The sequence below is a fragment of the Hesperophylax consimilis genome, chromosome 15 (assembly GCF_061612785.1).
Source record: "Hesperophylax consimilis isolate HC1 chromosome 15, BYU_Hcon_1.0, whole genome shotgun sequence".
Taxonomy (NCBI): domain Eukaryota; kingdom Metazoa; phylum Arthropoda; class Insecta; order Trichoptera; family Limnephilidae; genus Hesperophylax; species Hesperophylax consimilis.
Window position 1 is genome coordinate 19,010,498 of NC_142850.1, and position 23,913 is coordinate 19,034,410.

The 23,913-nt window shown below is 35.7% G+C and overlaps 2 protein-coding genes across 4 annotated transcripts in view; one reads left to right on the plus strand and one right to left on the minus strand.

Annotated features, from left to right (window-relative positions):
* The window catches only part of LOC149417427 (HEAT repeat-containing protein 5B), a 180,914-nt gene that overhangs the window by 94,803 nt on the left and 62,198 nt on the right, over positions 1-23,913 (plus strand). The window contains exon 3 of the mRNA XM_089640295.1: positions 22,210-22,424. Coding sequence (XP_089496421.1) covers positions 22,210-22,424 — 215 coding nt within the window. The remainder of the gene's footprint in view (positions 1-22,209; positions 22,425-23,913) is intronic.
* On the minus strand, positions 14,436-19,284 carry LOC149417428 (uncharacterized). 3 transcript variants are annotated; one of them, XR_016303257.1, is made up of 2 exons: positions 16,527-19,284; positions 14,436-16,252 (listed from the first exon to the last, which is right to left on the minus strand). XR_016303257.1 is itself a non-coding variant. In XM_089640021.1 (2 exons), exons 1-2 carry the CDS (start codon positions 19,174-19,176, stop codon positions 16,164-16,166), a joined length of 1,383 nt encoding a protein of 460 aa, XP_089496147.1. In that variant the 5' UTR covers positions 19,177-19,284; the 3' UTR covers positions 14,458-16,163. The 3 variants fall into 3 exon arrangements, 1 of the variants encoding a protein (XP_089496147.1); XR_016303256.1 differs by having other exon boundaries at positions 16,473-19,284; XM_089640021.1 differs by having other exon boundaries at positions 14,458-16,252; positions 17,883-19,284.

Here is a 23,913-nt window from a genome sequence, read left to right on the forward strand (position 1 = left end):
CCATTCGTGATACCCTCTTTTCGACGGTATTGTTTTCGCTTGAAAAATGGTCAGTGATTTTATGCTTCTTTGCCAAAGTTGATGGTTGAGGTTCACAATGAGCCGATGTGGAAGAACTGGACGTCGTTGCAGTTGTAGAAGCTTCTCTGTAATACCGCCAGTCCAGCGAGATCCCGCAAAATTTTCGACCGAGATTAGTCCCGCAAAATGTCTGCGGGATCTCGGTATTTCGGGATCCCGGTATACCGGGATTGCATTCCCTAATTGCAATGCAGTTGGACAGCGATTGCACTAAGAATGCACCGAAAGATTTTCTGTAAAATATGTTTTCACATTTTCTCTCACTTGAATACACAAATGTGTATATAATTACTACTCGTATATATTTTTAATAAATTTTGCAATTATATATAAGTGTTAAAATCTCAGTCGAAACCCGGTAGTAACTAATTATAAAACTAGAATTGTAATGTTCCAGCTTTGTACAGCGCCCAAGGGTTGATAATCAACAAAAATCCCTTCCTTCTACAACATGGGTCTCTTTATGTCCTCAAAGAGACCCTCCACACTGCATCCCTAAAGATGATATATATGTGGAGTTAATGTAAAAAAAAATAGATAAAGATACAGATACAGAAAAAATTAGCCAAGAGTTATTAATATTTATCAAACAATATAATTTCGATTGTGTATACGTAGCATTCTAATGTTCATTATTCTTATTATTATTTCTGTAGATATTAAAATGAATTTACGTCGTCGTTCTTAAAATAGTTGGTCGTGTAATGGTCAGCACAGTTGCCTTGTAAGCAGTTGATCGGGGTTGGATTCTCGGTCGTGGAACTTTAATTTTTTTTTTAATATTTTTGTTATTTTTACTTGTATGTAAAAAAAGTGAATGTTCTTGGGTGTGCGCTAGTTACTATAATATTATTATTATTATTGGAAATATTGTATTATAAACACGGAGAGTTACTTTCCCCTTTTCTATTATAGTAATCCCACCTCGGTCAAACATTAATTTGATTTATGCGCTATCAGATAGTTGGAATTTCTTAAGCGTTCAAAGAAGGTTTGAAAGGGAGATATGTGAATACGAATGTTAGAGGGAGCGCGCTAATATTAAAAGGCGGTAATAATTAAGAGTAAATGACGAAAATATTTAATAAAACGCGACTCGTTTGAAATAGAGCAAAATGTTCTCGACAAATGCTTTAGTTGCATTTAATGATACACTGTGATTTTTTCATACCTATAACAAATTAAACAACAGAACAAAACGTGTTTTTAATAATTTTCGGGGCTTACTTTGCGATTTTTTTTCTATTCAGGAAATTTTATATAATCACCGTTTCGACATTACAAATGTATAAATACTATCCTTAAAAATAACATATATTTTTGTAGGAACTTAAAAACTTTGTGTTATAGAGAAATATGTTAGATATCAGTAAAAATTTGGAATGCGGGGGCTTTGGTAAGTATGGACTTCCGTGGACTTCTGACACAGTGAACCGATACGTGCAAATTATTTATACAACCTTGTTGACTACTTCAATGTCACCTACAAAGGAAAACGTACGACCTTTAGATTGTAGATTTCCAAGAACTTATCTAGAGAACCCGAGGAGTTATCTATTTATCGAATGGGATACTTCGTTTTCGTTTTTATTTGATAAAGTAAAGGATTCTGAACTTCTTAACCCATTTATTCATTCCGTTCTCAACCTCGAAGACTCAATAAGGGCAGATAAAAAAAAAAATTTTACACAGAGAAAACTTACTGGTTGTTACATTAGCCCTGTTAACGTAACTTATAGTTATAAGTTGTTACATTAGCATTCCAGCCAAGTAATATGCTATATATGAGTGAGTACACAAGCTGAGCTTGTACTCCAATCTTCAGGGTGTGGATTTATATATAGTCAATTTCCCAAATGAAACAAGTCTCTTGATATGAGTTTTTATTGTACAGGTAATACAGGTAATACAGGTTATCAAACAGATCTACAAAAGGTACATAGCTCTTTAAGGCCTGACTTGTTTCTAGCAATCTATTGACTCTAAGGGCTCTGATTGACAAAGGTATAATATTAGCTCACGTGTACTTTACGGTGGATGCGGTGAGACGGTCAGCAGGTGCCATAGGCAGGGGCCTAGGCAGGGTGCAGGACGGAAGCCGAAGGACTGCCACCGGGGCACGCCACGCTGGACGACAAAGGACGCCAGAGCGGCGGCTGGAGGCGCAGAGACGATGGAGCAGGGCGGGGGCACTGGTTGGAGGGCCAAGGGGCTCCACACAAACAGGCTGGAGCGGCAGACGCCCAGGACTGAGGCAGGGGTCTATGAGTTCACTGTTCTCAGCCTGGCGTGGACGGTAGGAAGGGCGGCCGGCATCAACAGGCGAGGAAGAGCTGGAGCACGGGTCGGTTCGCCAAGGGGTTCTTCACGACCCGGCTGTGGTGAGTAGAGGTGTCTGGGCCGTAGACAGCATGTGGCCCGGACGGAGGAGACATGACCCAATTATATAATGTTACGTGCTGGTGGGCCTCAGGCAGAGGGAGACATGACACAGCTCTACAATGTAATGGTGCTGGTGATTCGGGGGATCCCTTTGAAGTGGAGAACTGGTACTCGAGAGGCGACACGCAAGGTGAAACAATTCCGCCGGTCCATTTTTACGGCGTCACAGATTTGAGCGGCAAAAGTTAACTCGGAACCAACACAGCATGTTGCAATCCGCGCGCTTCCCAGGGAACTGAGGCGTGGGTAGCTGGCCGCGAGTACTTGACCTGCTTTGGTCGCTCGCGGGGGGGGCTTGTCCCACTCTTTGGCGCGTGCCCCATGCCCTTATAAGGACACGTTTTGCATCTTAGCCATATGATTGGTTGTAGGTACTTATAGGCCTACGTGACCAATATCAGGTCGGAGACATCGCGGATGTACGTGTATGTATTGGTGTTCACCCGATTGTAGACATGCCGAGATGCGTATATACTAGTGTGTTTACACGCTCTGGGTGTATGATCGAATTCCGGCAACGCGTGAGCATATACTTAACTTTGCAGTTAGCTCTTGCAAGCTTTGTGCAAACATAACACTACCCTCCTTGTCGATGAAACAAGATCCCAGGCAACGTGGCTGAAGCAGGGCAACGTCCTCTTGTTTGCCGTACGAGAGGTACAAAGCTACCTCATTTCACAAAGATTTAAACACTCCCTAACGAGCCAAAACAAAAATTTAACTACCTGAGAGCCAAGTTGAACAATCCTAACAAGTACACTGAACAAGGGTTGCCAAACCTCTTTCAAAAATAATTGCAGAAATGATCTCCAAGGCGCGATACAAAACACGCTATGATTTACATACACAACTTTTTTCCAAACAAAAGAAAACACATGGCCTTCTTCCCAAACAGAAAAGAATACATACGATTTTTCCAAACAGAAAAGACTACACATCACCTTCTTTCCAAACAAAAAGAATACACCTGGCTTCCTTTTTTTTTTTTCTTAAAAAAAAGACAATACCAAAACAACAAATGTAGCAAACAATGTGGTATTACCGAATGGATGTACACAATTTACCACCAGGCCTACACTTTCCATCAAACCACAAAAGAAGAACAATTAACAATGTTCACAATTGTACAATGTTATACAAAATGATATTCTGGTTAGAGAATATTATACGCTTATGCGATTGACCAAAATCAACCCATATTTCGCGTTTTTTACAATGAAATTCTTAAACTAGACATGTTTTTTTTTATACACAAAATTCCTGTTATGGAATGTGTACGCTGATTATATCATGCGATTGATCGAAATCAACCCATATTTGCGTCTTTAACAATGAAATTCTTGACACTATACAACACAAGTATCAATACACATGTTATGTTATTTCTTATTATCCATTGATAATTTTGAAAAACGGAAAACAACAAAAATTCTACTCAAGATTTTAACAATATATTCTCATTTAGTCATGGTTTGTCTGGTTGCTAATAATTCTTAGGCATATAGACCAATCCTCTCGTATCGCATATTGATTATACAGGTCAACGCTACCAAGACCTACCATGTAATTAATTATAAGGCTAATATTATCCTATGACATTTAACGATTTATTTCCTATAAACCGTACAGCGCTGTACCAGGTGTTAACAAGAAACACCAGCACGTCGTAACGAAAACGTTCGACAAAATTTTCAGAACACTCATAAAGTGTTCTCACCAAATGACCAGACAAAACCCAAAATGACCTTAAGTGCAATTATTAACCCAATTCATTGGTTAAGATTCAATAATGTCCCAAAATGACATAAATATGCAACCACCATTTGTCCTTAATGACCAACAATTTTAGATTTCCAAATCTAAGACATAATTACGTTATCTTTACAAAAACTATTTCTTCTTACCGGGTATATATTATAATTCATCTTCCTATGAGAACATACACACCGCACTTGACATGGCGTAACACATATTACAATTACACAATTTTATTTCGTCTCAACTTTATGAAGGACTTTACACGCTGGTTTTTTTTTATTGATACCGAGGCAATCAAATACGTGTTTACAATTAAAAAAAAATTTACACCATAATTGACATGGTGTAGCATATAATACAAAAACACAATTTTATTTTGTCTCAACTTTATGAAGGACTTTACACGCTGGTTTTTTACCATATTGATACCGAGGCAATCAATTACGTGTTTACAAGAAATTACAATACACAACCCATAACTAATTAATAATTAGTTAGGGAACAATTACACAATTTTAATTTACAAACATATTACATACCACTCAACAACTACTGTGTGTGATAATTCAATTTCTGTTATATAAGACTTATTCGAGTCTTTTTAATTTAAAAATCGAGAACTACATAATCCGATTTCTAGAGATTGACTTCCTTAAAAATAACGACACGTATTCACTGCGCAAGAAGGAGAAAAGAAAAAAAATTCCAGAAAAAAAACAAATAATTGGTATGTAACCAATTAAATACAAAAACATTTGACATAATTTTCTATATAAGAGAATGTCTGAACAAAAACCACATACGGGGTTTCTCATTTGAACTATACAATTTATAACACAAGATATTTGAGTTATATTTACAAAATGGGTTCCTAATCTACCACTGATAACTTTAAGTGATGAAGAACGAAATCATCACTTCAAAAGTACAGGACATTTCTTACGCCGTTTCCTGTCAACGAAAAGAAGATTATATATACAAATATAACCTTAATTTGTACTAAAAATTGGTATATATTCTTAGTACAATAATTCCACGAAATATAAATTAAGTTTATTTTTCGGTCCCGGGCAGGATATTGAATGCTTAAGGCGGTTTTTTCCTTACTATAATAAAAAAAATTCCACTAAAACTTAAGGTTCTTGAATTTAACCCTCAATCAATGTAACGTGTCGTGTTTCGTAACGAAATATATACAAAAATGTATATTTTTAAATATAATTTTATATAACTTATGTAGTTACTTCATAACTACAACTTATATCTTCTATATCACAATACTCACTTACTGTGATATAAATGTCTGAGTTTTGATTTATTGTTATTATTACTTTAAAACGAGTTATAGTTATGGAAGAGATAGGTGAAAAGAGAGAGAGAAAAAAAAAAATTATATTGTATTTCTATAAGATGTCTGCTAGCTAGTCAGAATCTCACAGAAACATAATAGAATAAACAGAGTGGCTACTATGCCAGCCAATAATAGATGTACTCAAAGATTCATGACGTCTTTGAGTTATAAACATTGGATGACACATAGCACCTTGTTTATTTAAATAATATTATTAGAAATGCACGAAATATGTATTATAGTTTACGTATTATATCGCATTAAACTGGGTGCGAGAATGAAATATACGTATCAACATGAAAGCGGCGACCTTTGACGAATTCATATTTATTATTATTATGCGTAAATATTGTCTGTTGCGACGCGGGAATGGATCCTTTGTCGGTATTTTAATAGTCGTGAATTATTAAGATATATCAAGTTACTGCTCGTAGCGTGTTTTATTTTTGACCAAACATTTATTTTCTGTGTAATATTTTTCTGTTGCGAGTTTTTATTCTGTTCAATGATTTTATTTTTTGTTATATTACTTTTGCGGCAAGTTAATAATAATAATTCTTTGTCGGTATATTATTAACAGTGAAATTGTTAACGATATTTATTCTCAGACCGGATGAGCAAAGTGATTGTAATTGTAATGACCGCCGTTGCCTTTTCAAAATTTAAAATTCTACCAATATTGTGAGGATCCATGGTTTAATAATGAGAACGACCGGTAAAGTCTATGGATCTTAATTTAAAAACAACCAATACGATATTTATTAAAGAATGTGAATTAAAATAACTGAATTTAATCCTATCGCAAATTGACACTTGGAAGTTCTTTATAGTATTTGAATTATTTCAACTTATTATAATGAAACAGATAAGCAAAGCTTAACCTGACAAAAGGAATTATTTCTATACGAAACAATTAAATTGCATTTCAAAATTGAAATAACACCTCTATCTCTTGGAAACAACCACATTTAATGTTTATTACGCCGTAATTTCTCGTATTTGTTTATTGCGTATTTAGAAATTGGAACTGCGCATTACGACTACCGACGGCACCTATATACTGCGTACGTGTACCGGGCGACGGAACAAACACTCCCGGATCAGAATTGAATTATAACACACAGCTGTGGATAAAAACATTAATAGACAAGAATATTACAGTAACACATTACAAGAAAAGACACATTCCATCGGGTAATTGACTATCCAGGTTGGGCGTCCAGTGTTACATTAGCCCTGTTAACGTAACTTATAGTTATAAGTTGTTACATTAGCATTCCAGCCAAGTAATATGCTATATATGAGTGAGTACACAAGCTGAGCTTGTACTCCAATCTTCAGGGTGTGGATTTATATATAGTCAATTTCCCAAATGAAACAAGTCTCTTGATATGAGTTTTTATTGTACAGGTAATACAGGTAATACAGGTTATCAAACAGATCTACAAAAGGTACATAGCTCTTTAAGGCCTGACTTGTTTCTAGCAATCTATTGACTCTAAGGGCTCTGATTGACAAAGGTATAATATTAGCTCACGTGTACTTTACGGTGGATGCGGTGAGACGGTCAGCAGGTGCCATAGGCAGGGGCCTAGGCAGGGTGCAGGACGGAAGCCGAAGGACTGCCACCGGGGCACGCCACGCTGGACGACAAAGGACGCCAGAGCGGCGGCTGGAGGCGCAGAGACGATGGAGCAGGGCGGGGGCACTGGTTGGAGGGCCAAGGGGCTCCACACAAACAGGCTGGAGCGGCAGACGCCCAGGACTGAGGCAGGGGTCTATGAGTTCACTGTTCTCAGCCTGGCGTGGACGGTAGGAAGGGCGGCCGGCATCAACAGGCGAGGAAGAGCTGGAGCACGGGTCGGTTCGCCAAGGGGTTCTTCACGACCCGGCTGTGGTGAGTAGAGGTGTCTGGGCCGTAGACAGCATGTGGCCCGGACGGAGGAGACATGACCCAATTATATAATGTTACGTGCTGGTGGGCCTCAGGCAGAGGGAGACATGACACAGCTCTACAATGTAATGGTGCTGGTGATTCGGGGGATCCCTTTGAAGTGGAGAACTGGTACTCGAGAGGCGACACGCAAGGTGAAACAATTCCGCCGGTCCATTTTTACGGCGTCACAGATTTGAGCGGCAAAAGTTAACTCGGAACCAACACAGCATGTTGCAATCCGCGCGCTTCCCAGGGAACTGAGGCGTGGGTAGCTGGCCGCGAGTACTTGACCTGCTTTGGTCGCTCGCGGGGGGGGCTTGTCCCACTCTTTGGCGCGTGCCCCATGCCCTTATAAGGACACGTTTTGCATCTTAGCCATATGATTGGTTGTAGGTACTTATAGGCCTACGTGACCAATATCAGGTCGGAGACATCGCGGATGTACGTGTATGTATTGGTGTTCACCCGATTGTAGACATGCCGAGATGCGTATATACTAGTGTGTTTACACGCTCTGGGTGTATGATCGAATTCCGGCAACGCGTGAGCATATACTTAACTTTGCAGTTAGCTCTTGCAAGCTTTGTGCAAACATAACATGGTATAAAATAATTCTAATTGATTAAAAATCTGGTAAAAGTATTCCTGTTAAAAAAGAGTATGCAGGCCTTTAACGAATGAATTGACAGATTTCCTAATAAACTATCGGTAAAAAACGAATTTGTTATGAGGTTCATAAAAATTCTAATTGTTTTCGCATTTCGTAATTATATTTATCAGGATAAGTGCAGTGCATGAACACTTGTTCCGATATATTCTGAATGTATTAATATTTTATTAGGAATTTATCTGCCATGATGTTTTTAACAGAATTTTAATAAATCAGCACTATTTATTTTTTCTCCGTCTACGTGTGGAATTCGAAATGTGGGTATTTGCCTCTCGCGCTCGTTCCAATGTAGACGATTATCTCAATATTATCCTGATAAGCGACCACCATTCAGATTCGAAAAGTTTGTTGAAATGTATATACATATTTATATTTTGATAACAATATCTGAATATCCTGGAGTTTTCACTCTTCTAAAGGGGATGCAATGGGCCCTCTAGCTTCGAGCAGTTAAAAATTTTGAGGTGTATCACGAACTGATATGTATTTAGTCTAAATGTATTTAGTCTATGATTACGAGTAAAAGTATGAACTTAATTAAACATATTAACAACCTATGTTTTTAACTGTCATCAAGAGATCCTGTCTTCAAGAGATACCTGAATGACATTTTTATGTAGCATATTTAAAGAGGGATTTCGTATATTTGTTGTTTTCTTGTAGATGTGTTGTGAACTCAAAAAAATTGTTATTTTTGTGTTTATGTTTTAAAAATAAAAACCTTCTGTTATCACTGTATTACGCAATAAATTATGTAAAATATGTATAATTTAAAAGCCCATCAGGGCGTGTAAATTAATAAATAACGGAACTATGAATTTAAGCCATATTTTAATTGTCAATTATTTTCTTTATATGTCAGTAGCTAAAGTCCCCGTCGTTGCCCTGGCTTTATGCAGAGTTTTTGAAATTAGATGTAGACAATAATTTTCCTATCCTTTTCACTATCCCTCTATCTAACACTAACTTTATCGAAGAACTCGCTATAATCAAATTTATTGCAATAAATAACGAATATGCCCATACCTTAATTGATAGAATCCTTGCAAAAAAACTACGATTTATATCTACTAATGAATTCCTGTATAATAGTATACCCAACACCAGAGTCGATAAAATCCACGGTTGGCGTAGAATTTTATTCATTGATAATTTTTCATCCTCTTGTGTTTCAAAATTAAAACCGCTTTCTATACCAATAATAACCTAGGCGAACTTTTGATCAATTCAAATGATAAAGAAAATAATTTAAGCCATTCTGGCTTCCACGAGCTGAAATTTAATGATTTCCCAGCATTTTACATAGGTAAAACTGCAAAAAATGTTCAAACGAGGGTAGTTGAACACTTAAGGTGTCTAAATAGTGTAGGTTTTTCAGAATTCGCAACACACCTAACAGATAAAGATCACTCTTTTAATAAATCCTCAGGCATAGATGTGCTGCACAGAAATGGGATAGGTTTAAGGTCGAACAATCTAGTCTAGAAGCTCTGGAAATAAAAAAAATAAGTATTAATAAATAAAACCAATTTTCTCAATAAACAATTAGACTTGTCAAATAGCCCCGATTTAAACATATCCCCTCCCCTCCACCTACTTTCACCCCTACCACCCCTTCGTCCACACCACCAAAGTTGATGTTCTCTCTCCCTCTTCTATCTCACCTATAAATACACTGTAACTCTGTTATTGATTTTCTATGTTTTTATATAACCCTGATGAAGGTTCAGGGTGAACCGAAACCGGTTGGTTTTATATGTTGAAAATATATCAGTAAAGTGGTATTAAAAACAAAGTTATTTTATTATGATTATGTATGCAACATGTGAAGATTTAAATAATTTTCCTCTTATATTTGATCAACGTCAATTTTTTATTAATTTTAATTCAACAAACTTTATTTTAATTGAACTCAGCAAATCTCTTATTTTTAATCAAACGTCAAGTATGCAAAAAATTCATCAAGATGTCTAAATTCTGCTTTAAGGGGTGAAAAAAGGAAGTGGCATGGTTTTTTTTAAATCTCTTGTAGACAGTGACGTTCTTGTTTTGAAGGTCAAGCGTGCAAAATTTCATCAATCAGAACAATTCTGTCGATTTTTATAAAATCAAATCGACGCCGTCGGCCACAAACACTATTCTTTATATTACTTTATATTAATAGATATATTATGAATAGATAGAAAAGGATTGTTTTATTTAAGTTTGTGCGTCGTCCCATTAAGTCGGTAAGGGTAAAGAGAAAAAAGAAAAGTCCCACAAAGCCTTTCAAACCGTAACGAACTTTACTTTTTTGCTCGCGGCCTTCAGTTTATGTCTATTCTGTATCATTACCTATCCTTTATTAAGACGGCGGGATAAAATATACTTGCAAAGATGTATACATTTATTTACAATCTAATCAAATTTTATGTAAATCGGTTTAAGAATTATTACACTAAATTGGTTGGATTTTTCCCCATTTCCATTTTCATACTTCAACTTTGAATTCACATTGGGTTTTTATTATGGTAATTCTCCTTAATAAGAATTTATATTTTTATTTATGAATATAAATTTCTACAAGTAAATTTAGGTAGGTACCAAGTTACAGAAAGTAGGTACCCACCACTGATTTGCTAGTTTTAGTATACATTAAGGACGGGTTGTTTCGGAGAATTTGAACAATTCATCAAATTTCAACGTTCGTTTTCGGGTTCTGTGAAAGTCCTATTCAAGTTCTGTTATTATACCATTATAGGCCAGTTGCTTGACAGAACTGAAATAAAAACATAACTTGAAAAAATCTTTCACAGAACTTGAAAATGAACGTTGAAATTTGATGAATTGTTCAAATTCTCCGAAACAACCCGTCCTAAGAGCAGGGTTCCCAGAACTTTTGTGAATCGCGACTAATTTAAAAATAAAACTAATGGCCGATGTTCTTTTTTAAATGCAGATCTTCTTTCTTAACATGTCCACCATTTTAGATCGGCTTAAGCCCCCACATTCCGAAGTTCTGATTTTTCTTGAACACTTTTTTAATCATTGAAGTTTTTAAGTTACCTTAAAAATATATTTATTGTTATTAAGTTTAATTTGTAGAACTCCATTTTATTTTTTATTTTTTATATATTCAATAATATTATTATTGGGTTTATAAAAACAGTTTATTTTTAAACAAGTTCTGCTGTGTAATTATTATTACGCGTGACAGCTGTTTCGCCCTCTGAAGGCATTATCAAACTGTGGGTAGCCCACTTACAGACGATACATTTATATTATTTCTAGGTAGGTATTTTAATTTCAATATTAGTTCAAATATGAGTGCACTATGAAGTACTTAATTATGCTATTAAAATAACCCTATGAGTCATCGTTTGGGAATAACTAACATTAAGACATTCAGTCAAATTTTTAACATTACACTAATTGGGGAAACTTTGCTGGGGTAATAACCATTAATAATTTCTAATATCTTACTCAAAAATCAATTAAGAAATCAGTAATTGAAATTAAAATACCTACCTAGAAATAATATAAATGTATCGTCTGTAAGTGGGCTACCCACAGTTTGATAATGCCTTCAGAGGGCGAAACAGCTGTCACGCGTAATAATAATTACACAGCAGAACTTGTTTAAAAATAAACTGTTTTTATAAACCCAATAATAATATTATTGAATATATAAAAAAAAAAAAAAAAAAAAAAAAAACTTAAAAATATATATTATTTTTAAGATAATATCTATACATGTATAGAGCTGAAACGGTAATTAAATGAAATTCCCTCGATCAAAAAAAATGCCAAGTTATATTAAAATTATAAAATACACATTTTGTTCTGTTATTTAATATACTATATGTATGAAAAAAAATCACATAGTTTATATTTAAATATTGCAACTTAGCCATTTGTCGAGTGATTTTTGCTCCCTTTTGAGCGAGTGAGTATAGTTTTTCCTTTCGACACGGCATCACATCCCCAAAGCTGAGGGAAATCACCGGGCATGCCGCGTGTAGGAAATTAATGTACATTTTTAAAGTTCGGATGCAAATTATGTATACCAGCTTTGTGATTATACATTTTTCACGAAACTTGAAAACCAATCGTGCTTATTGTTACGAGAGAATTCGATGGTAAATTTCTAAATAATAACTGAGCTTCAAAAAAAATCAAAATTTAAAAAAAAATCCCTTACAAAAATTTGGCTGGCGATCCACATATTGGGAGACTCGGAGACTCCATATTATAAAACACCTAAGAATTTCACTGCATAACTGATTATTTATCTAAAATTCAAACGCAAGACAATTTACTGAACCTAAGAATTTCACTGCATAACTGTGATTATTAATCTAATATTTCCAACGCAAGACATTTTACTGAACCTAATAATTATTTGCAAAGAATTACACTGCATAACTGTGATTATTTATCTAAAATTCCAACGCAAGACATTTTACTGAACCTAAGAATTTCACTGCATAACTTTGATTATTTATCTAATATTTCCAACACGAGATATTTTACTGAACCTAAGAATTATTTGCAAAGAATTACACTACACAACTGTAATTATTTATCTCAAATTCCAACGCGAGACATTTTACTGAACCTAAGAATTTCACTGCATAACTGTGATTATTTATCTAATATTTCCAACGCGAGATATTTTACTGAACCTAAGAATTTCACTGCTTAACGGTGATTATCTATCTAATATTTCCAACGCGAAACATTTTACGCTTACAGATATACGACTTTATCGAGCTAGTTTATATATCGTCAAATTCCTATTTCTAAAAGCGTTAACATTATTTGCCTCGTGTTTCTTTTTTCATCTGACCTTTTGACATGAAAAATAATACTGTAGATATCTTCATAACCTTTACGTAAAAATGATACGCAATAACGAACCGGCTCATACCTCTTCTGTATTCTGTATACATGTATTCCAACCAAAGCATTCTTGCTTTTATACCTATCATTAGTTAGACAGATTGATGGGAAGGACTACCGATTCAAATTAATTAGAAGGTTGTCGTTTTTCGAGTGGAATGCTTTGAGATTACATAGAAATGTCCTTGGTTTTATTTATATCCTACCCTTCGCAGAGGCACAATATGAGTTTCCTTAATCTGGCCCCTGCCGAAAGCTCGTAAAATGGATTTTTATGCGTAATGAATTTATCGGTTTTCCGTGAGATTATTATTTATCCTACGGATTTGGATGTATCACCTGCGTCACTTTTATATCCGCCTAAATTCCTTTTCTGTCTGTTTTGTTTTCGGAGTCCTGGGTTTTTTTTATTGCGAACGCATCCGTAGCGGCGGTATGCAACGGTATATTTGTAGTTGGTACACGGGGTTATAGTGTAATAAGGAAGAGAAAGAACACATAAAATAGAAAGTACGCACTCCCCACGAAAATTGATGGGAAACATATTTTTATAGGAAATCGTAAATAAGGTGGAACCAAAAAGCCCATTCCTAATTTTATAAAAATTACGTAACATTCCCCATCTCCTGTCCCTCCGACACTATCTTCAGCCCCACAACATACCCCATTTCGGGATACCGTAGTCCCAGTGCAGTGGTTCATTCGGTTGGGAGCATTTGTAACTCTTGTGTGGTAATAATGTAAAAAAGATTATTATGCTCATGCTTTATAGAATTTTGAAACTGACCTAATTCCGTGTGGATTGCTAAATGATTAGTTTCCGCATGTTTATGAGGTTTTCAGCTATGTGTTGTCGCGTGTTTGTTCCCCATTATAAATGATGTCCTTGACAACTTGATGGTAAACAATGTTTTTTGTTGTACCTATTATCCCACCAAAATTAACTTTTTTTTTCTGACGAAACGTAACCTGCTGTTGTGCACTTTTTTGCCGTTTCCAAAATGGAATCAATGTTTCTTCACTTTTACCATAGACAATAGTCAAAGGGAGATATAGCCGGGCTACAACCAAACTGCACGGACTATCAAAGTTTAGTGTTTAAGTTTATATGTTGCGGACACTATGGTCTATCCCTTGTTTATATTAATAGATATTATGAATCGTTACCTATATAATAGAGTTTATCGAAAAAATTTTAAATTGATAAAATGTTGTCTATGGACCCTGTTAAAAATTGGGGATGATCCTTTTTGAATAAATACTGGTTTTCTTGACACCACTTTACATTTATTTCAAACTATTGAAAACAGGTATAATATTTATAAAGAAACTGTGCGAATAACACTGCTACGATCGCTCTGACTTATGAGCTTGTTTATTATCGAGTTATTGTTGAGAAAAGAACGAAAAAATACATAATGCGAGCCTTTTTAAAGACTTCAAAACCCACTACATGTAAATAAAACACTTGTCATTGTGATGTCTAGCAGTAAAAATGAAACCTGCTATACCGACCAAATTGACACTATTTTCTAAGCAAGGACTCACACCATTTTGGTTAAACGTAGTAACTTCAAATTTCTAGACTACAGATGTCGGTAGCCTGCAAAATTGAACATATTGCCAGGGGGCGGGATTCAAAAATTGCACTAAATTTTTGAATGATAATCTATTTAAAAATAAACTATAAACCAAACAGAATAAACTAAAAATTCTTAATCTAAATATACCACAAAAATACTAACAAAATAATTCAAAATAGCAGAAATTAACAAAATAAAACCCCCTTTTTTTTATGCCCTACTGGTAAACTTATAAATTTAACTGTATAAATGCTGTTGAATTACTCTATTAATTAACTAAAAATAACTAGAAAATTATTAATCCTATTAAATAACCAAAAAAAAAATTCAAAAATGACTAAATTACACACGTCTGCATACTAATTTTTACATATTTAAATAGTTCAATAACACAAATAATATAGTTTACACTGAACACAACACAATTATTGTTCCTTTTTTTTTCTTCTTTCTTCTCAGGTCTTCTGCTTGATCCATCCAAGGTGGAGTCGAGAAGATAAGCATCATAGTGTAATGTACATAATCAATCCTTGGTAAGGTCCGGGACGTCAATTACAGGTTTAGTGTCTGAATCCAGGGGCATCAGACATATCTTTGTGATGGGCCTCACAAAGACTCCTTGAGGTGTTTTTAGTGTAACAACTCGTACTACTCCATCCGCTCCAGGGTGTGTATGCAGAATTCGGGCCATTTTCCATAAAGGTGGAGGTAAATGATCTTCCTTTAAAATCACCAGATCGTCTTTTTGCAGTGCCCGTTGAGTGCTGGTCTGCCATTTAGTTCTCTTTTGTAGTTCCATCAGGTAATCTTGCTTCCATCTAGACCAAAAAGATTGAATTAGCGAACTGATCCTCTGATATTGAGTTAGTCTGTTGTCCGGTATCGCCCGGACGTCTCTCTCAGGAATGATACAGGATTCAGTGCCTATAAGGAAATGGTTTGGGGTAAGAGGTTGGTAATCATGGATGTCGTCGGATAAGGAAGTTAATGGACGGGAGTTCAAACAGGCCTCAATCTGACAAATTAAGGTATATAAGAGTTCAAATGTTAATGAAGAATTGTTAGTGATTCTATATAAATGGAATTTTGCTGATTTTACTGCTGCTTCCCACAAACCTCCCTGATTAGGGGCTCGAGGGGTTATGAACTTCCACTCAATACCTCTGTTCACTAAATAATTTTGAATATTGTCGTTGTTTTCCCTCAAGCTGGTGTACAGCTCTTTGAGTCTGCTGCTAGCTCCTTTAAAATTACTAGCATTGTCGGAAAAGATCTTTTCAGGTTGTCCCCTACGGGATATAAACCTTTTTAAGCTGTTCAAAAAAGCATTGCTAGATAAATCCGAAACTAATTCCAAGTGAACGGCCTTGGTTGAGAAGCAAATAAAGATACATAAATACGATTTTGCGAGGGAAGCCTTCCTCAGCGTCCCACTTTTAATTAGAATTGGTCCGGCGTAATCTATTCCGGTGATAGCGAAAGGACGACTCGGCGTAATTCTTTCGGGTGGCAAATTTCCCATGATTTGATGACCGGTTCGGGGACGACATCTAAAACATACAACACATTTATGTAATATCTTTTTAATAGTATTTTTACCAAAGATGGGCCAAAATTTTAATCGTATTTCAGCTAACAAAGCTTGAGGTCCTGCGTGTAGGTTTACATAATGGTAGTGACGTATTATCAATTCAGTTAGCTTATGTTTAGCCGGCAAGATAACTGGGTGTTTTTGTTGGTAAGATAAATGTGTAGCCAAATTCAACCTACCGCCTACATATATTAGACCATCATGTAAGAAGGGATTAAGAGATTTTAAATTACTTTTCTTGTTGACGATGCCATGGTTTTTTAATTCTTTCAATTCCTTTTGAAAGGCGTGTATTTGAGCTGATCTTAATAGACATTTCAAGCCTGATTCCAATTCAGCCACACTTAAATTGTCTGAAATTTTACCCTTAACACTTCTGCAGTTATTGACAAATCGCAATACATACGCAGTAACACTTTTCAATTTAATAAATGATGAGAATTTTTCAAATATCTCCCATTCTTGAATATCTGTGGATAATAGAATATTTTTGCCTTTGAGTTCAGGAGGGTTTGAACACGAAATATTTGATATAGGCCAAGCGTTGACTCCCTCGGTCAACCAACTTGGTCCATTCCACCATATTGCAGAATTTATCAATTTATCTGTAGTGGTTCCTCTTGAAAGTATATCTGCTGCATTGTCGGCTGATGATACATGTCTCCATAGATCTGGATCACTAAGTTCTTGTATTTCGGCTACTCGGTTTGCAACGAAAGTAGCCCATCTCGTAGGTTGACCTTTCAGCCAGCACAACGTTATCATGGAGTCACACCAATAATGTGTGTCGATCTCCACTATATTTAACGCTTGTTTTACGTTTTTAATTAATTTAGCCAGTAGCACAGCACTACAAAGCTCCAACTTGGGCAGGGAAATACACTTCAATGGCGCCACTCTTGATTTGGACGTTATTAAATGTGAATGCCGCTTACCGACATGGTCCACTGACACCATGTAAACGCAGGCTCCGTAAGCTTTCTCAGATGAGTCGCAAAAACCGTGTAGTTGTAGATATGTAGATTGCCTGCAAATAATTTTTCTTGGTATTTTCAACACATTTAGTTGAATTAATTCTTGAAGGTAGGACCTCCAGGGTGCTAATATTTCATTAGGCAATGGATCATCCCACGCTGCTTTAGACTGCCATAACTTCTGCATTATCAATTTGGCTACAATTATAATCGGTCCTAGAAGACCTAATGGATCGAAGGTTGATGCGATGCAAGATAATATCTGTCTTTTACTCTCGGTTCGACTCGATGGTTTCATTATTACATAAGAAAAATAATCAGATTCATTATTCCATATTAATCCTAATATTTTCTCAGTCTTTGGATTGTCAGTAATAATTTTTTCAGAATTGCCTGATTCGGCAATCTTAGCTTGGCCCGACTCGGCTGACAACTCCAAGACATTGGACCTCCATTTCCTCAAGGTCATCCCCGCAGACAAAAAGATGTTGATTAATTGCTCTTTTAACTCTCTACAGGATTCCATGTCATCTCCTCCGGTTAACAAGTCATCCATATAGAAGTCATTTTCTATGACCTGACTAGCTCTAGGAAAATTTATATTGTTATCCATACCAATTTGCCGTAGACTTCTAGTGGCTAAGAAAGAGGAAGGCCCCAGACCATATGTGACTGTCTTCAGACGGTAATGCTTGAGCACCTCCTGCGGCGACTCGCGCCACACTATCTTCTGCAGGTCACGGTCCGCTTCACACACATTAATCTGGCGGTACATCTTCTCGATGTCAGCCGTCAGTACTACTTGATGTTTCCTGAAATGCAATAGTTGGGTGTATAAGTCCTTTTGTATAACAGGTCCTGTCATCAAGGCGTCATTGAGAGAAATTCCATTTGAAGTTTTGGCGGAGCCGTCAAAAACGACCCTCACTTTAGTAGTAGTGCTTGATTCTTTTATTACAGCGTGATGAGGTAAAAAATAGGATTCACGATCCCCCTTTGACTGGTCACACACCTCCATATGACCTAATTCCTCATATTCACGCATGAATTGTATATATTGTGTCTTCAATTCGGGATTTGACACAAATTTTCTTTCTATATTTTTAAATCTTTTTTCAGCAGTGAGCAATGAACTTCCCAGCTGATCAATGCATGCTCGACGCGGTAAACTTACTACGTATCTACCGTCGTCTTGTCTAGTATGAGTACTAGCAAAACTGGCTTCACAAGCCTTTTCTTCATGATTTAGAATCTTAGTGGGATTAATCTCCTCCAATTTCCAAAATTTTTCTATTTGGTGACTTATTTTATTTATAGATAAATTACAACAATCTGATACAGGCCTTTGCTTTGGGTACATGTGGATTGGTCCTGATATGATCCATCCCAGTTGCGTACGTTGAAGTGTTGGTCCCGATTCGAGTTTCAATCTATCGTTGGTTAGGATTTCCCAAAAGCTCTCCGCGCCCAACAGGATGTCGATGGGTGCAGCTATATTGAAGTTCGGGTCAGCTAGCTCCAATCCTCGTGGTAACTTGAAGTCTTTTTTCGCCATTGTCACTTGTGGTAAATTTGTTGTAATCTCCTGTAAAATCAGACATGATATTTCACTTTTATAATCAGTATGAAGCGAATTCATCTCCACTGAAATTCTCTTTTTTATGTGAGTGATGTTATTATGGATCCCAGAAACGGGTTTGTTTATCAATTCACATGGTAAATTTAATTTATTAGCAAATTCTGCTCTCATAAAATTTGACTGGGCCCCTGAATCAATCAGAATGCGGGCTTTAAAAATTTTATTGTTACTACCCACAACTCCTATGTTGGCAGTTGACAATAATATTATTTTTTCTGCTTTATCCGATGCAGAAAAATTCGATACTGAAACCTCGTTATCAGCATCCATATTGGAGGCCTCCCGCAGAGGTACCTCATTGTGTAGCAAGGTGTTGTGATTATCTTTGCCACAACGCCTGCAAGAAAAGGTTGCCTTGCAACTCTGTGCCTGGTGACCCACCTTTAAAGATTTAAAACAAGCTTGGATTGATTTCGTAGCATCAATCCTCTCATGTAATTTTAATTTTAGAAATTTTTTACAATAATAAATATGGTGACCTTTCTCGTTACAATAAATGCAGTTGTTAGCCTTTACTGCTAAAAATACTGATGAATCTTTTTTGCAATTATTGTTGCCTAGTTGTGTTTTATGTAAGCTAGAAAATTTTTTCTCAGAAGCGTTCATCAGTTCCAATACTTGGGCTCTAGCAGATAAACATTTTAAGAATTCCTTTAACGTCGGTAATTCGTCTTGTAATATATATTGTTCCCAATTTTTTCGGGTAGCTGTGTCTAATTTATTTGATATTATATAAATAACCAATGGATCCCATTGATCTACCTTGACCCCGATATTTTGTAATGCCTTTAAACTAACGTTTGTTTCATCAATTAGATACCTCAATGCTACAGGCTCTTCTTGTTTCATGTCTTTTAATGAAAATAGAGCTTGGATGTGTTTATGAACGGTAGTTCTTAAATTTGCATAACGTTCATTTAATAATTCCCAAGCGGAAATGTAATTTAATTCAGAAATTTCTAGATTAGCAATTATCTTTAATGCGTTTCCCTTTAAAGTTGATTGCAAATAAAAGAATTTTTGTACGTTGCTTAAATTACTATTGCTATGGACTAAAGTCTTGAAGGTTTCGACGAAATTAACCCAATTTTTCTGATCGCCATGAAATTCCCGTAATTGGAGGTTGGGTAGTTTAATTTCCACCTTACTTTGATCGACGGATTCGATCGCGCCTTTGGCCGTTGCCAAAACTGAGAAATATTGGTTTTCGAAAGCTTCTCGTTGACTATAATTTTCAATTTCGTCTGAATCCGGTAACATTTCAATTTTCTGTTGAACTGCTTCGAATTCATCTAACAATGATTTCACCCGCTCATATCTTAATTTAATTTCATTTACCGACAATGCATTTAAGGAATCCGCGAATCGGGTTAGTTTTCCTTTGATTACGCCGCGTTTGTTTATTAATGACTTCATATTTTCCATTTTTAATTATATTTTGTTAATATCGGTTGACAATTATTTTATTTTAGCAAACACCCGTTTGAAAGAATACCACGACAATCTTGACAATACTATTTGAGAACACTATTCAATAATATTATATTCTTATTTTCAAGTGGGTAGTGATTTTATTTATAATATTGACTCTATTTAAGATTAATCTCGTTTAAATTACATGAGACCTGAATAAACATAAAATGGATGATAGGAAGGAAAGCACTGAATACTTATCTCAGATTTGCGATGTGGTCCACTTTCCTTAATGATTTCCAGTTTCAATCAATTTTGTATCCTTTTGGCTGCTGGTTCTTTGTTTTTTTTTACATACAATCTCCTGATCGTAATCCGGTTGAAGGATCAATGTTAAAAATTGGGGATGATCCTTTTTGAATAAATACTGGTTTTCTTGACACCACTTTACATTTATTTCAAACTATTGAAAACAGGTATAATATTTATAAAGAAACTGTGCGAATAACACTGCTACGATCGCTCTGACTTATGAGCTTGTTTATTATCGAGTTATTGTTGAGAAAAGAACGAAAAAATACATAATGCGAGCCTTTTTAAAGACTTCAAAACCCACTACATGTAAATAAAACACTTGTCATTGTGATGTCTAGCAGTAAAAATGAAACCTGCTATACCGACCAAATTGACACTATTTTCTAAGCAAGGACTCACACCATTTTGGTTAAACGTAGTAACTTCAAATTTCTAGACTACAGATGTCGGTAGCCTGCAAAATTGAACAGACCCCATAATCCAAAAAAAGGACCCATTGAAAAACATTTAGGTCTCCTGCAAGAAGTCTAAATTTTTTTGTCATTACAAAATTAATATGTCAAAATATAGTATAGTTTGTTTTCTTTTATTATTCTGCCTAGATCTGTCATTCCCAGCACCATTAACACTAATTTATGAAAATAAGCTAAATTCATAAAAAATACTAAATTTTAGTCCAAGTGCGGGAGACCTAAACCTTCCATTGAAAATGTTTTATATACGTTTTTTTTCATGACCTATCGCTTAAATTTTTAAACTTGGAAAAAAAATCACTTTATTCTTCATAAATAAATATATAAATACAGATATTTGGAAAAATTGAATTTACAATCCAAAATTTTTGTGGTTATTGTGGATATTTATTTAAACTTGGAAAAAAATCACTTTATTCTTCATAAATAAATATATAAATACAGATATTTGGAAAAATTGAATTTACAATCCAAAATTTTTGTGGTTATTGTGGAAATTTTGATTTTCAAGTTCTTCTGATGAACCCAATCATACAGTCTTAGTTCATAAATTAACTGAATTGTGTACGGAACGATCTAAAGATTGGATTTATATTTTGACTAACGCATCTGGTATCTAGAATAGAAACAATATTATAACAACAACTGAAAATATTCATCGGAATTTCATTTGCATGATTTAACCACTTGAATGCTGGCTTTCCTTATAGTACCTACAAAATAAAAGTTGTGGAACACTACTCTAGGTGTGGGAGACAGATCTTTATTTATACTGAATTTTGTCATTTATCAAACCCTATTGTACCTGTACTATGTTGTTTGTGTCTATAGTATTTTCTTTTCAGAGGTATGTTGCATGTTTAGTCCACTTTTTAATATAGTTCTTGTTATTGAATGCTGGCTTTCCTTATAGTACCTACAAAATAAAAGTTGTGGAACACTACTCTAGGTGTGGGAGACAGATCTTTATTTATACTGAATTTTGTCATTTATCAAACCCTATTGTACCTGTACTATGTTGTTTGTGTCTATAGTATTTTCTTTTCAGAGGTATGTTGCATGTTTAGTCCACTTTTTAATATAGTTCTTGTTATTGTTCTAGTCTGACATCAAAGGATGCCAGCAGAAACTGGTTGCACAGCTGACGGGGCTAGTGACAGACGGGGGCCCGGGACCCCCGACGCGGCGCCTACTCGCACGCTGCCTCGCCACGCTCTTCTCCGTGGGGGACACCTTCCTGCTGTTCGACACAGTCAACAAGTGCAATGACATCCTAAAGAACAAGGACGACTCTCCCAGCTACCTGCCCACCAGACTGTAAGTTAATTGTACTTTTTATATCAGCAGATACAGTGGCGCTTCTGATAGGGCAGGTTCCTTCACTTCCCTTCCGTTCACCAATCCCTTCAGCCTCATAACATCCCCAAAACAGTTTGTGCGGGATTCATATGAAAAACATTATATTAATCTGTAGGTACCGTCCACATATAATAACAATAGATAAGACTTCTCATACCTAATTTCAATGGTTTCAAATAACACCGCCTAAGAGTAATATCATAATATAAATGCCCATTGAATTCTGATGCGTCGCTTTGCTTCGAAAGCCTAGATATAAATGCAAGTTCCGTACAATATAAAACAGAGCCCAATGTTATTTGATGCGTCACTTCGCTTCGAAAGCCTAGATATAAATGCAAGTTCCCCTTCAATATAAATCTGATGCGTCGCTTCGCTTTGAAAGCCTAGATATAAATGCAAGTTCCCTACAATATAAAACGGAGCACAATGTTATCTGATGCTTCACTTTGCTTTGAAAGCCTAGATTTAAATGCAAGTTCCGTACAATATAAATCCGATACGTCGCTTCGCTTCGAAAGCCTAGATATAAATGCAAGTTCCCTACAATATAAAACGGAGCACAATGTTATCTGATGCTTCACTTTGCTTTGAAAGCCTAGATTTAAATGCAAGTTCCGTACAATATAAATCCGATACGTCGCTTCGCTTCGAAAGCCTAGATATAAATGCAAGTTCCCTACAATATAAAACAGAGCACAATGTTATCTGATGCTTCACTTCGCTTCGAAAGCCTAGATTTAAATGCAAGTTCTCTACAATATAAAACAGAGCACAATGTTATCGTTCAAATCGCATTATGTAATATTTGTTCATTTAAAGGCTAATAGTTAGCCTGAAAAGCATCACGCCACAAGATAAAGAGATGAACTTAACGACCCAACTTGTTACAAGCTTCTAAACATGTACGCGAAAGCGAAGATCACTCATTTTGTGGCAAAAGTGTTGTCGTAATTTGTTGTGTAATTGTGACGAAGTTGTTTAGTTAGAAAGAAAAGTAAGATTTTTATCAATTGCTACTTTTATCGATATGCCGCCTTGAAGCCATGTATAAGATTTTTTATATATTCATATAGCTGATTTAATTGTTGATTATAATGTTAGCGAGAGCTCTGACCTAAAGCATTTGTAACTGCCGGAATTTTGTGTTTAAAAATTATCTTCACAAAGCTAGTAGTGAGCGCCTTCCAGCAAGTTCGTTGGGATGAACACAAATTTTGCTCCGTGCAGACCAGCAAAAGATAAAAAACAATGCTTCTTCTGATCTTTTGACTGCGAGATAATCAAAGATATTAGAAGAACGAGATATGCTATGTTGGCCGCCGGACCGTAGGCGGAGTACTACCTAATTAGGGTACTTTGAATACTATCGGGACGTGTACGCACAGAAATCTGTTCTGTGTATTAGTGCGGATACCTTAGCGTTAGCGAAGGTGTGCAGTAGTAT

Coding starts and splice junctions, on each gene's coding strand:
- LOC149417428 (XM_089640021.1), bottom strand. CDS start 19,176: ATGGATGCTGATAACGAGGTTTCAGTATCGAATTTTTCTGCATCGGAT. Junction 16,253..17,882: donor TAGAAGTCTACGGCAAATTG/GTATGGATAACA, acceptor TGTATGTTTTAG/ATGTCGTCCCCGAACCGGTC.